The following is a 15,069-nucleotide window of genomic DNA, read 5'->3' as shown; positions in this document are numbered from 1 at the left end:
TGAATGTTGCAGTAATATGACCTACAGGCCAACAGTAGCAGTAGGACATTTATTCATATTCTGTCTGGTGCTTTTAGCGAGCGAGAGCTGGCACTAGTCTGGATGACTTGACTGCCCCTTCATGGAGAGAAGGAAAACTGCGGGTTTTCAATCTCATTTTAATTTCCCAAAGTGCAGGAAACATTTCCGCAAAAAAAGAGTGATTAAATAAAGATCCAACATCTGTAGACATAGGATATACATTAGTTGGGTGGGTTGGGATTGGGATTCACATCAGTGTAAAACGTTTCCTCACTGATAGTCAAATATCAACATATAGTTAAACATGAAGTCCTACCCTGCTGATGATACACAACAATCCAAATAGCGCAGAAAACAATATGGCTGCCAATTACCACAGAGACATGTTGGCCCCTCTCACCACATAACAATCACAAAATCAGCAGACGAAAATAATCTGGCGGTGGTGGTGGTGGTGTGTGTGTGTGTGTGTGTGTGTGTGTGTGAGAGAGAGAGAGTGAGAGTGAGAGTGTGTCTGACTCATACTCTACTACCATCTTACTTTGGTCTCTCTATCAGCTTATAAGGACAAATGACCCAAAAGAGAAACACCCAGTCAGACAGACAGAAAACACTGGGAGACTGTTTTCAGACTAAACTCAACAGGGTCTGTGAAAAGACAAGACTCAAGGCTGTGTGTGTGTGCGTGTTTTGTGAATCTGTGGGAGTCTGTGTCCCCTGTTGCTGTGTCTACAGTCCTTCACAAGCCACCTTCACCTTAAATTACATAACATTACTGGGAAGAGCCGCAGGATTGTGTGTGTGCTTTCACTGTTTGTGTGTGTGCAGTCTAAATTTGTCTCTGTGTTTTGGTTGGTCACCGTGGCAGCCAGATGTGTGAGTGACAGGTGGGAAGGAGGTGCAGAGGTAAGTGTGTGTGTGTGTGTGTGTGTGTGTGTGTGTGTGTGTGTGTGTGTGTGTGTGTGTGTGTGTGTGCGTGTGTGTGTGTGTGTGTGTGTGTGTGTGTGTGTGTGTGTGTGTGTGTGTGCGTGTGCGTGTGTGTGTGTGTGTGTGCGTGTGTAAGGAATGAGGTGGAGGAAGGTGATGTCTACCTTCTGATTCTGACACCTTCCTGTTGATGATGACTCACGGCACACACAACGTGTGTCTGAAAGTGACCTGTTTTGTCACCCTGTTGTGAAAAACCTTCTGGACTAAACATAGTAAACTGAGGTACACAGGGGGATTAAGTTCTAAAAGCTAACGTACTGTACATGTAATTTAAGTGATTTAAACAGTTTACAATAAAAAGTATTTTATTTGACCAGTTTGCAGTGTTCTCTTCCATAGTAAACCTTATCAGAAGAGGAGCACAATGAGATGTGTGCATTGGGTTAAACATACATCTAGTCCATAAATACAGTCTATACATCTAGTCCATACATAGTCCATACATCTAGTCCATACATACAGTCTATACATCTAGTCCATACATACAGTCTATACATCTAGCCCATACATACAGTCCATACACCTAGTCCATAAATACAGTCTATACATCTAGTCCATACATACGTCTATACATCTAGTCCATAAATACAGTCTATACATCTAGTCCATCAATACAGTCTATACATCTAGTCCATACATACAGTCTATACATCTAGTCCATACATACAGTCTATACATCTAGTCCATCAATACAGTCTATACATCTAGTCCATACATAGTCCATACATGTAGTCCATACATACAGTCTATACATCTAGCCCATACATACAGTCCATACATACAGTCTATACATCTCGTCCATCAATACAGTCTATACATCTAGTCCATACATACAGTCTATACATCTAGTCCATACATACAGTCTATACATCTAGTCCATAAATACAGTCTATACATCTAGTCCATACATACAGTCTATACATCTAGTCCATCAATACAGTCTATACATCTAGTCCATACATACAGTCCTTACATACAGTCCATCAATACATTCTATACATCTAGTCCATACATACAGTCCATACATCTAGTCCATACATACAGTCCATACATCTAGTCCATACATACAGTCCATACATCTAGTCCGAAAATACAGTCTATACATCTAGTCCATACATGCAGTCCATACATCTAGTCCATACATGCAGTCCATACATCTAGTCCATACATACAGTCCATACATGCAGTCCATACATCTAGTCCATACATACAGTTTGTATATACAGTCCATACATCTAGCCCATACATACAGTCCATACATGTAGTCCATACATACAGTCCATACATCCAGTTCATACATCTAGTCCATACATACAGTCCATACATACAGTTCGTACATACAGTCCATACATCTAGCCCATACATACAGTCCATACATCCAGTTCATACATACAGTCCATACATACAGTCCGTTCATCTAGTCCATACATCTAGTCCATACATACAGTCCGTACATCTAGTCCATAAACACAGTCCATACATACAGTCCATACATACAGTCTATTCATACAGTCTATACATCTAGTTCATACATACAGTCCATACATCCAGTCTGCACATCTAGTCCGTACATCTAGTCCGTACATCTAGTCCATACATCTAGTCCATACAGTCCATACATCTAGTCCATAAACACAGTCCATACATACAGTCCATACATCTAGTCCATACATACAGTCTATACATCTAGTTTATACATACAGTCCGTACATACAGTCTGTACATCTAGTCAATACATCTAGTCCATACATCTAGTCCATACGTAGAGTCTATACATCTAGTCCATACATACAGTCCATGAATCTAATAAATACATCTTGTCTATACATCTAGTCCATACATACAGTCCATACATACAGTCCATACATCTCGTCCATACATCTAGTTCATAATACAGTCATACATCTAGTCCATACATACTTTCCATACATCTAGTCCATACATACAGTCCATACATCTAGTCCATTCATCTAGTCCATACATACAGTCCATACATACAGTCCATACATATAGTCCGTACATACAGTCCATACATCTAGTCCATACATACAGTCTGTACATACAGTCCATTCATCTAGTCCATACATCTAGTCCATACATACAGTCCATAAATCTAGTCCATAAATCTAGTAAATACATCTCGTCCATACATCTAGTTCATAATACAGTCATACATCTAGTCCATACATACAGTCCATACATCTAGTCCATACATACAGTCCATACATACAGTCCATACATCTAGTCCATACATGTAGTCCATACATAGAGTCCATACATCTAGCCCATACACCTAGTCCATACATACAGTCCATACATCTAGTCCATACATACAGTCCATACATCTAGTCCATACATACAGTCCATACATACAGTCTATACATCTAGTCCATACGTACAGTCCATACATCTAGTTCATACATACAGTCCATACGTGCAGTCCATACATCTAGTCCATACATACAGTCCATACATCTAGTCCATACATACAGTCCATACATCTAGTCCATACATACAGTCCATACATCTAGTCCATACATACAGTCCATACATCTAGTCCATACATACAGTCCATACATCTAGTTCATACATACAGTTCGTACATACAGTCCATACATACAGTTTGTACATACAGTCCATACATCTAGCCCATACATACAGTCCATACATGTAGTCCATACATCCAGTCCATACATCCAGTTCATACATACAGTCCATACATCTAGTCCATACATCTAGTCCATACATACAGTCCATACATACAGTCCATACATACAGTTCGTACATACAGTCCATACATCTAGCCCATACATACAGTCCATACATCCAGTTCATACATACAGTCCATACATACAGTCCGTTCATCTAGTCCATACATCTAGTCCATACATACAGTCCGTACATCTAGTCCATAAACACAGTACATACATACAGTCAATACATCTAGTCCATACATACAGTCTATACATCTAGTTCATACATACAGTCCGTACATACAGTCTGTACATCTAGTCCGTACATCTAGTCCGTACATCTAGTCCATACATACAGTCCGAACATCTAGTCCATACATCGAGTCCATACATACAGTCATACATCTAGTCCATACATACAGTCTATACATCTAGTCCATACGTACAGTCCATACATCTAGTCCATACATACAGTCCATACATCTAGTCCATACATATAGTCCATACATCTAGTCCATACATCTAGTCCATACATACAGTCCATACATCTAGTCCGTACATCTAGTCCGTACATCTAGTCTGTACATCTGGTCCATAAATACAGTCCGTACATACAGTCTGTACATACAGTTCATACATCTAGTCCTTACATCTAGTCCATACATCTAGTCCATACATACAGTCCATACATCTAGTCCATACATACAGTCCATACATACAGTCCATACATCTCGTCCATACATAGAGTCCATACATTTTGTCCATACATACAGTCCATACATCTAGTCCATACATACAGTCCATACATACAGTCCATACATCTAGTCCATACATACAGTCCATACATACAGTCCATACATATAGTCCGTACATACAGTCCATACATCTAGTCCATACATACAGTCTGTACATACAGTCCATACATCTAGTCCATACATCTAGTCCATACATACAGTCCATACATCTAGTCCATACATACAGTCCATACATACAGTCTATACATCTAGTCCATACGTACAGTCCATACATCTAGTTCATACATACAGTCCATACGTGCAGTCCATACATCTAGTCCATACATACAGTCCATACATCTAGTCCATACATACAGTCCATACATCTAGTCCATACATACAGTCCATACATCTAGTCCATACATACAGTCCATACATCTAGTCCATACATACAGTCCATACATCTAGTTCATACATACAGTTCGTACATACAGTCCATACATACAGTTTGTACATACAGTCCATACATCTAGCCCATACATACAGTCCATACATGTAGTCCATACATCCAGTCCATACATCCAGTTCATACATACAGTCCATACATACAGTCCATACATCTAGTCCATACATCTAGTCCATACATACAGTCCATACATACAGTCCATACATACAGTTCGTACATACAGTCCATACATCTAGCCCATACATACAGTCCATACATCCAGTTCATACATACAGTCCATACATACAGTCCGTTCATCTAGTCCATACATCTAGTCCATACATACAGTCCGTACATCTAGTCCATAAACACAGTACATACATACAGTCAATACATCTAGTCCATACATACAGTCTATACATCTAGTTCATACATACAGTCCGTACATACAGTCTGTACATCTAGTCCGTACATCTAGTCCGTACATCTAGTCCATACATACAGTCCGAACATCTAGTCCATACATCGAGTCCATACATACAGTCATACATCTAGTCCATACATACAGTCTATACATCTAGTCCATACGTACAGTCCATACATCTAGTCCATACATACAGTCCATACATCTAGTCCATACATATAGTCCATACATCTAGTCCATACATCTAGTCCATACATACAGTCCATACATCTAGTCCGTACATCTAGTCCGTACATCTAGTCTGTACATCTGGTCCATAAATACAGTCCGTACATACAGTCTGTACATACAGTTCATACATCTAGTCCTTACATCTAGTCCATACATCTAGTCCATACATACAGTCCATACATCTAGTCCATACATACAGTCCATACATACAGTCCATACATCTCGTCCATACATAGAGTCCATACATTTAGTCCATACATACAGTCCATACATCTAGTCCATACATACAGTCCATACATACAGTCCATACATCTAGTCCATTCATCTAGTCCATACATACAGTCCATACATACAGTCCATACATATAGTCCGTACATACAGTCCATACATCTAGTCCATACATACAGTCTGTACATACAGTCCATACATCTAGTCCATACATCTAGTCCATACATACAGTCCTTAAATCTAGTCCATAAATCTAGTAAATACATCTTGTCTATACATCTAGTCCATACATACAGTCTATACATCTAGTCTGTACGTACAGTCCATACATCTAGTCCATCCATCCAGTCCATACACCTAGTCCATACATATGGTCCATACATCTAGTCCATACACCTAGTCCATACATACAGTCTATACATCTAGTCCATACATGTAGTCCATACATACAGTCCATACATCTAGTTCATACATACAGTCTATACATCTAGTCCATACGTACAGTCCATACATCTAGTCCATACATCTAGTCCATACATCTAGTCCATGCATACAGTCCATACATCTAGTCCATACACACAGTCTATACATACAGTCCATACGTACAGTCCATACATCTAGTCCATACATGTAGTCCATACATAGAGTCCATACATCTAGTCCATACACCTAGTCCATACATACAGTCCATACATCGTGTCCATACATACAGTCCATACATACAGTCCATACATCTAGTCCATACACCTAGTCCATACATACAGTCTATACATCTAGTCCATACATGTAGTCCATACATACAGTCGATACATCTAGTCCATACATCTAGTCCATACATACAGTCCATACATCTAGTCCATACACCTAGTCCATACATTCAGTCCATACATCTAGTCCATACATACAGTCCATAAATCTTGTCCATACATACAGTCCATACATCTAGTCCATACACCTAGTCCATACATACAGTCTATACATCTAGTCCATACATCTAGTCCATACATACAGACCATACATCTAATCCATACATCTGAGTGGTAGGCTACATTACATGATAGCCTGTACTGTACACTAGAGCTGGGTGGATATATGACATCACACAATGTAAGGGACAGTACATGAGTACTCACACATGCAAGTACATAGGCACACACACACACACACAAACACACACTTGAATTCGTCTCTCAAGACAGGGTGTTTCCCTTTCTGATATAAAGAAAATGTATCAAATTGTTTCCTACCTGCCTAGCTCTGTTGATAACTAGCCTTAGTCCATAGTCTGTATCCAAGTATATAGTCTGGTGTAAAGCGCTGTATTGGTGTGTTAGTGAGGAAAATGGTGGATAACAGTCAGTTCACTCAGGGGGAGAGAGGGATGAGAGAGAGAGGGAGAGGGAGAGGAGGAATAGGAGATGAATCCACATAAAGATGAAGAGAGAGATAGATGAGTGATAGATGATTGATAAGCTGTGAAACCTAGGAAGAGGGTGTGAACTGGTCAACACAGAGAGATAGAAAGAGCGAGAGAGAATTAGACCCAACCAAATCATGAGAAAACAATAAGAGAATTACTTGACTCATTGGATAGAATTTACAAAAAAACTGAGCAAACTAGAATGCTATTTGATGCTAAACAGAGAGTACACAGTGGCAGAATCCCGGACCATTGTGACTGAACCAAAATTAAGGAAATCTTTGACTATGTACAGACTCATTGAGCATAGCCTTGCTATTGAGAAAGGCCGCCAAAGGCAGACCTGGCTCTCAAGAGAAGACAGGCTATGTGCACACTGCCCACAAAATGAGGTGGAAACTGAGCTGCACTTCCTAACCTCCTGCCAAATGCATGACCATATTAGAGACACATATTTCCCTCAGATTACACAGATCCACAAAGAATACGAAAACAAATCCAATTTTGATAAACTCCCATATCTAATGGGTGAAATACCACAGTGTGCAAATCACAGCAGCAAGATTTGTGACCTGTTGCCACAAGAAAAGGGCAACCAGTGAAGAACAAACACCATTCTAAATGCAACCTATATTTATGTTTATTTATTTTCCCTTTTGTACTTTAACTTCTTGCACATCATTAAAACACTGTATATAGACATAATATGACATTTGAAATGTCTTTATTCTTTTGGAACTTTTGTGAGTGTAATGTTTACTGTTAATTTTGTATTGTTTATTTCACTTTAGTTTATTATCTATTTCACTTGCTTTGGCAATGCAAACATATGTTTCCCATGCCAATAAAGCCCCTTAAATTGAAATTGAATTGAGAGAGAGAGAGAGAGAGAGAGAGAGAGAGACGTCTTTCTCTCTCTCTCTAGACATCTCTCTCTCCCTCTCTCTCTCTCCCTCTCTCTCTCTCTCTCTAGACGTCTCTCTCTCTCTCTCCCTCTCTCTCTAGACATCTCTCTCCCTCTCTCTCTCTCCCTCTCTCTCTCTCTCTCGACGTCTCTCTCTCTCTCTCTCTCCCTCTCTCTGGGAGCTGTGTGTCATGTTGCTGTGGAGATAAATGTGTAAATGGAGGTGGCTGTCAGCATGACACCCTGGCTCAGAATTCCCTCCCCCTCTAAAGAACAGAGGAGGCTTTCTCTGCCCTCCCTCCTTCTCTCTCCTTCTTTCCCCTGAATCTTTCTCCTCCGTCGCTTTTTCTTCTCTAAACGTGTGTCGTGTTTCACACACACAACTGTTTAGCCCAACATGCAGCACACATACATATCTAACACGGCCTGACAGTCCGGATACAGGCCACACCCAGACCCACCTAAAACATGTCAGTGTGTGTGTCTTACCCCACGCTGCCCCCGTCCAGCCATCCTCGTGTGCAGGCAGAGAAGGAACACTCCACCACGGCGTGACGCAGCTCCTCGGCTGACGCCAGCCGGGCATCATGGGAAGCACACGCATGTTCAGCCTCAGCCAATCCCCTGGAGTCAGACGTGTTTCTCTGGTCCAATAAGAACACACGACCTGGGGAAAGAACACCTTTACAACAGGAACACAGCAGATACCATGGTAACACTGTCTTTAAAGGTCATTTATGGACTGTTAATCAGTGTAGGAGGTAACGCTGTCTTTAAAGGTCATTTATGGACTGTTAATCAGTGTAGGAGGTAACGATGTCTTTAAAGGTCATTTATGGACTGTTAATCAGTGTAGGAGGTAACGATGTCTTTAAAGGTCATTTATGAACTGTTAATCAGTGTAGGAGGTAACGCTGTCTTTAAAGGTCATTTATGGACTGTTAATCAGTGAAGGAGGTAACATCAAGCGTTACGTAATCAGATTACTTGTAGAGTAACGTGTTCATTATATTTCAGAATCATATCTCTACCAGGCACCTGTTTCCATGATCTGATCTCAAATTGTTTCGTAATTTAGTCTATAGAAATGTATAAAGGCCACACCTCCGATCTTTACAACTGATCGATTCTGTGATAGAATAGCCCATAGAGGGCTTTCCTGTTTAGTGGCAAGTGTGCCCTCTATACATCTCTATGGGTCTGTGTAAGTGTGGTCTATAACCAGAACTGGCTGCTTGAGAAAAATATTTTGAATGAAAAGATAGGAAATCTGTAAGATTACAGTATATATGACTAATTAAGCAGCCCATATGATAGCGTAGCACTTGTAGACTAGCAAAGGAAAGCATCACCACAGATCAAAGTAGATGATCAAACCTGAGTTAGTAAGTAGACTATCTTCGTTAGAGCACACAGGCTAGCATTGCTCCTTCCGACAGATTATTATTTTATCCCATGAAAGCAACACAAAGCAATATAACTAGTGTTATAAACTGGGTGCTGATTGGCTGACAGCCGTGGTATATCAGACCGTATACCACGGGTATGACAAAATATTTATTTTTACTGCTCTAATTACGTTGATAACCAGTTTATAATTGCAATAAGGCACATCAGGGGTTTGTGGTATATGGCCAATATACCACAGCTAAGGGCTGTGTCCAGGCACTCCGCGTTGCGTCGTACATAAAACAGCCCTAAGCCGTGGTATATTGGCCATGTAACACACCCCCTCGGGCCTTATTGCTTAAATATAACGTGTTACTTTCCACACAAAGTAATATTGTAAAGTAACTTTTATTAATTTTGTTCCCCCATCAAGATCTCTCCAAACTAAAGACTGATCATAACTACAGTACAGATTCAGGATCAGTTATCTGATTCCATTCCATTGGGAGGCAAACAGCAGGGCTGATCTTGGATCATACTGTACTATATCAGCAGCATATTAGGATCAGTGCCCCCTAGTGACATTATGGACAATAGAAGGAGGATTCACTATACACACCCTGCAGTGGTCATCCCTACACAGACCATCATCATCATCAACAGCTTCACTATGACAGTTAGGCTATGTTCAGATTTCAAAGAAATGCCATAGTTAAATAAATAGGGCTACTTTGGCATGACACACAAAACATATCAAATAAACTTTACAACTAAAACGTCTTGCGACTTTTTCATTTCATAGAGAAATCTTTACATCTTTACATCATTACATTTCATCTTTTAGAATTCATAAGGCCAAAGAAAGCTGTGTGTGTCTGTACGAGCGAGTGCAGATAGACACACAAATCCTTCATATTTCACTGCAGAGAAGAGAGAGAGAGAGAAACGAGAGAGAGGGAGAAACGAGAGAGAGAAACGAGAGAGAGAGAAACTGACTGCCAGCTCAACACCAAGTCAGAATCCTGTTCACAAATGTTTATCAAAGTAGCGTTCATGCGCAACAGGCTACCATACGTATAAGCTTTTGGTAGCGGCACTGTTCAATATTATGCCCCAGTTTTACTTTGAAAACCAGGTTGGAATAGTAGAATATATTTCTGAATGTTGGTTGAAAAGTTTATCCTTGACCCAAAATCCCAGCCTTAAAGGTAGAGGTTCCACTCCCTCTCTGCTGTCCAGTTGGGCGCAAGACCCCAGATGTTGACAGCTCCGCGCCACAGGTAACCACCCGACACCGTTACAACAGGACAGGGTGTCACAACTTATGTAGAAAAACTTACCGTCAGCGTGAACGACAGAAACCACAGTTAGCCAAACCAAGTATCCAAACATGGACAAGGAAACCAGGTTTCGGTCAATGCGGCGTGCCATCATTCTCTGCGTGCTCCGATTCAGGTTTTCACCGTTGTTTAAAAAAAATCAAAAGTTTAATGGAAATAAATCTCCTTTGGTGAGTTTGTGAAGCAGGAGAGAGCAGCGGTCCCGTTATTTCCCTCCCGGTGACAGACACAGACTGAGAGTCTGGAGGTGAACTTGTTGACGCAAAACGGTAAAACGGAAAGGAACGGGACGGTTGGTTCGGTTTATCTCCCCAAATAGTGCCTTCGCGAGCAAATAGAGCACCGGCGCGAAAACTCGCGTGTCCCTGTCAGTAAATACGTCACGGCTCCCAACCTGAAGGCTGGGCAGTGGCGCGAACTGAGCAACACCAACGGTCAAGGTTTGAGCAACAGCAACGGTCAAGCAAGCCGGCTGTGCGTCTTTACGCACGAATAGAGAGAGGGGGGGAGGAGGAGGAGAAAAACGTTTCTCAGAGGGGGGTGTCTGGTGTGCGTGTCGCGAGGCTATTTGGCATATATTTTTAATGATTCCATCCTCAAACACTCATGCCCAAAAGTGTGCATGTTTTTGTCCCCACATCCTTAGGAAAACCGTTATTTAACGCTCACCCGATAGCCTAACTGTTTTTATATGTTGGCATATAGGCATACTTGTCTTTATATTGACCCGTTTTATATCTACAACTTGAAGAAGTAGCTGCAGTATGCCTACACCGTTATGTTATGATGTGGGGAAATAGTAACCATGACACTGGCCATGTTTTCTTCACCACTGATATCCTCTGGCACTCTGGCACTGTTATAATGGAGGTCCCAGCTCTGGGCCCAGAGCTGTGTGTGTGTGTGTGTGTCCACTTTTACTGTGAGATAAAGATGGACGGCCATTTCCCTGAGAAACCAGCACCCTGCACCCAGAGCATTGTCATGGTCTGGGTAGGCATGGAGATAACAAACACAAGCACACAGTCCCATACAAGCACAAATACTTGTAAAGTTTAAGAAGTACCTAGAATCAAACACCCTGAGCCTAACAGAATGCCTCTAAGCCATACAGAGTGCTGTGAATAGGGGTTTGATATGAGATGGGGTTGTATTCCCCAGTGAAGAGTTTGGGTGTGGGCTGATAATTATATAATTTCTACCAGATTTTAACCTGTTTGTAATGACATGAATTCAACCAGATTTCAACCTGTTTGTAATTACATTATTTCAACTAGAGTTAAATCTTCGGTAATTAAGTTATTTCAACCAGATTGAAAATGTATAAAAATGATGTCTTTAATAGCTCTGGTCTCTCTCTACCGGGTCTCACAGTCACATGTCAGACATTTTGAAGGTTAAGGGTAAGTTCGGCATTAACTCTGAATGGTTAAGGTTAGGCATTAACTCTGAATGGTTAAGGTTCGGCATTAACTCTGAATGGTTAAGGTAAGGCATTAACTCTGAATGGTTAAGGTTCGGCATTAACTCTGAATGGTTAAGGTTCGGCATTAACTCTGAATGGTTAAGGTAAAGGTTAAGGTTTGGGGTAGACTTTAAACAAAAATATCAAAACAACTTGCGATTGCTAAATTCGAACATGCAACCATTGGAATCAGAGGCAGATGGTGAGGGTGGGCTGAGGTCTCTCCTGTTCTCTCTCCACACCTGAAGAAAACTGATCTTACTGCTCCCTAGGGGGGAGAAGAAAGAGAGGGGAGAGGAGGGTAGACAAATATCTCAGAAATTTCAGAGGCAGATGCTTACGTCCATCCTCCATCCCTGTCCACAACTCCCATCCCCGTCCACAACTCCCATCCCCGTCCACAACTCCCAAAATGCAAACTCCTTCCATTTGAGTTATGTTATAATCCCATCCCTGTCCACAACTCCCATCCCAGTCCACAACTCCCATCCCCGTCCACAACTCCCATCCCAGTCCACAACTCCCATCCCCGTCCACAACTCCCATCCCCGTCCACAACTCCCATCCTTGTCCACAACTCCCATCCCTGTCCACAACTCCCATCTCCGTCCACAACTCCCAAAACGCAAACTCCTTCCGTTTGAGTTATGTTATAATGTTATAATCCCATCCCCATCCACAACTCCCATCCCTGTCCACAACTCCCATCCCCGTCCACAACTCCCATCCCAGTCCACAACTCTCATCCCCGTCCACAACTCCCATCCTTGTCCACAACTCCCATCCCCGTCCACAACTCCCAAAATGCAAACTCCTTCCGTTTGAGTTATGTTATAATGTTATAATCCCATCCCTGTCCACAACTCCCATCCCAGTCCACAACTCCCATCCCCGTCCACAACTCCCATCCCCGTCCACAACTCCCATCCCCGTCCACAACTCCCATCCTTGTCCACAACTCCCATCCCCGTCCACAACTCCCATCCTTGTCCACAACTCTCAAAATGCAACCCCCTTCCATTTGAGTTATGTTATAATGTTATAATCCCATCCCCGTCCACAACTCCCATCCTTGTCCACAACTCCCATCCCCGTCCACAACTCCCATCCCCGTCCACAACTCCCAAAATGCAACCCCCTTCCATTTGAGTTATGTTATAATGTTATAATCCCATCCCCATCCACAACTCCCATCCCAGTCCACAACTCCCATCCCCGTCCACAACTCCCATCCTTGTCCACAACTCCCATCCCCGTCCACAACTCCCAAAATGCAAACTCCTTCCGTTTGAGTTAAGTTATAATGTTATAATCCCATCCCTGTCCACAACTCCCATCCCAGTCCACAACTCCCATCCCCGTCCACAACTCCCATCCCCGTCCACAACTCCCATCCCCGTCCACAACTCCCATCCTTGTCCACAACTCCCATCCTTGTCCACAACTCCCATCCCCGTCCACAACTCCCATCCTTGTCCACAACTCCCATCCCCGTCCACAACTCCCAAAATGCAAAATCAAAACTTACTAGAAGGTAACAGAGCTCACTGTTGCCCCTAGTGGCCAGTTTCTACTTCATCGCCCGACGTCCTCAGACATGGATGGATGTTGAGTACTGACTTGTATCATGGGTGACCTGGCTGCCCTCTCTACCTCTCCTGCCGTGAGGAGAATGAGAGGCAGGGAAGGAGGGAGGGGAAGGAGGGAAGGGGAGGGGAGGGGAGGGAGGGAGGGCTGAGGTCTCTCCTGTTCTCTCTCCACACCTGAAGAACTGATCTTGCCCCTCCCTAAGGGGGAGAAGAGAGGGGTGGGGGAGTAGGGAAGACAAATCTCTCTGAAATTTCTCATTGTCCTGAGAAATCACACCTATTCATCTCTCTCTCCCTCTCCCAGTTTCTTGTCCTTTCTCGTCCTCTCCCACACAATGTGGAGAGAAGGGAGGAGGTTAGTAAAACTTGTTACATTAAAATGTATTCCCTCCTGTCTCTCCAGTCAAATTCAAGTTTCTTTCTCTCTTCCCTTTCTCTCTTGTCCTCTCTGATAACTGTTTCTGTGCTATTCCCCACTTTTTCTCTTACTCTCGCCCTCTCCATCTTTCTCTTCCGTTCTATCTCTCTTTCACGCGTTTTCTGTTTGTCACCCATGGGACATTCTCTGAGGTCAGAGGTTAGATGAAGTGGGAGATAGGGAGGGAGTGGGAGAGAAGATTTACCACACTCAGAGTGGGACCCTCTGACACACACCTGGGCTATTTATGGAGAAAAAAGTGTTTGATGGAAAAGAGAAGGATGAGTGAGAGGTAGCATGGAGGAGAGAGACAATGATTCACACCTGTTATTTGACAAAAAGAGAGAGGGAGGGAGAGAAGGGGGAGGGAGAATGAGATGAGTGAGAAATAACAGGGAGTAGAGAGACAATGATTCACACCTGGGCTATCTGACAGAGGAGGGTGAGAATTACATTGCAAGTGTCCAGGGGCCAATACAGGACTGTTCCTATACCACAGCGATGTATGTTAAACTCTCTCATTCACACACATGTACATACATGTACACACATGGATTACTGATGTGTGTTTCCTACAGTGGACAGAGAAAGACTCCATCATAGTGCTGTAATTCTGTGTGTGTGTGTGTGTGTGTGTGTGTGTGTGTGTGTGTGTGTGTGTGTGTGTGTGTGTGTGTGTGTGTGTGTGTGTGTGTGTGTGTGTGTGTCTGTGTGTGTGTGTGTGTGTGTGTGTGTGTGAGAACAAGCCACACAATACCTCTCTCCAAACTTTAGATTT

General features: G+C 42.4%; 1 protein-coding gene across 1 annotated transcript in view; it reads right to left on the bottom strand.

Moving 5' to 3' along the window:
* The window catches only part of susd5 (sushi domain containing 5), a 37,617-nt gene extending 26,405 nt beyond the window's left edge, over nt 1-11,212 (bottom strand). The window contains exons 1-2 of the mRNA XM_029731146.1: nt 10,820-11,212; nt 8,580-8,757 (exon numbers count right to left, since the gene is read on the bottom strand). Coding sequence (XP_029587006.1) covers nt 8,580-8,757; nt 10,820-10,913 — 272 coding nt within the window. The 5' untranslated portion in view covers nt 10,914-11,212. The remainder of the gene's footprint in view (nt 1-8,579; nt 8,758-10,819) is intronic.
* Between the last annotated feature and the right edge of the window lie 3,857 nt (nt 11,213-15,069).

The sequence above is a fragment of the Salmo trutta genome, chromosome 34 (assembly GCF_901001165.1).
Source record: "Salmo trutta chromosome 34, fSalTru1.1, whole genome shotgun sequence".
NCBI lineage: Eukaryota > Metazoa > Chordata > Actinopteri > Salmoniformes > Salmonidae > Salmo > Salmo trutta.
This window is presented reverse-complemented; position numbering and strand designations above follow the sequence as displayed.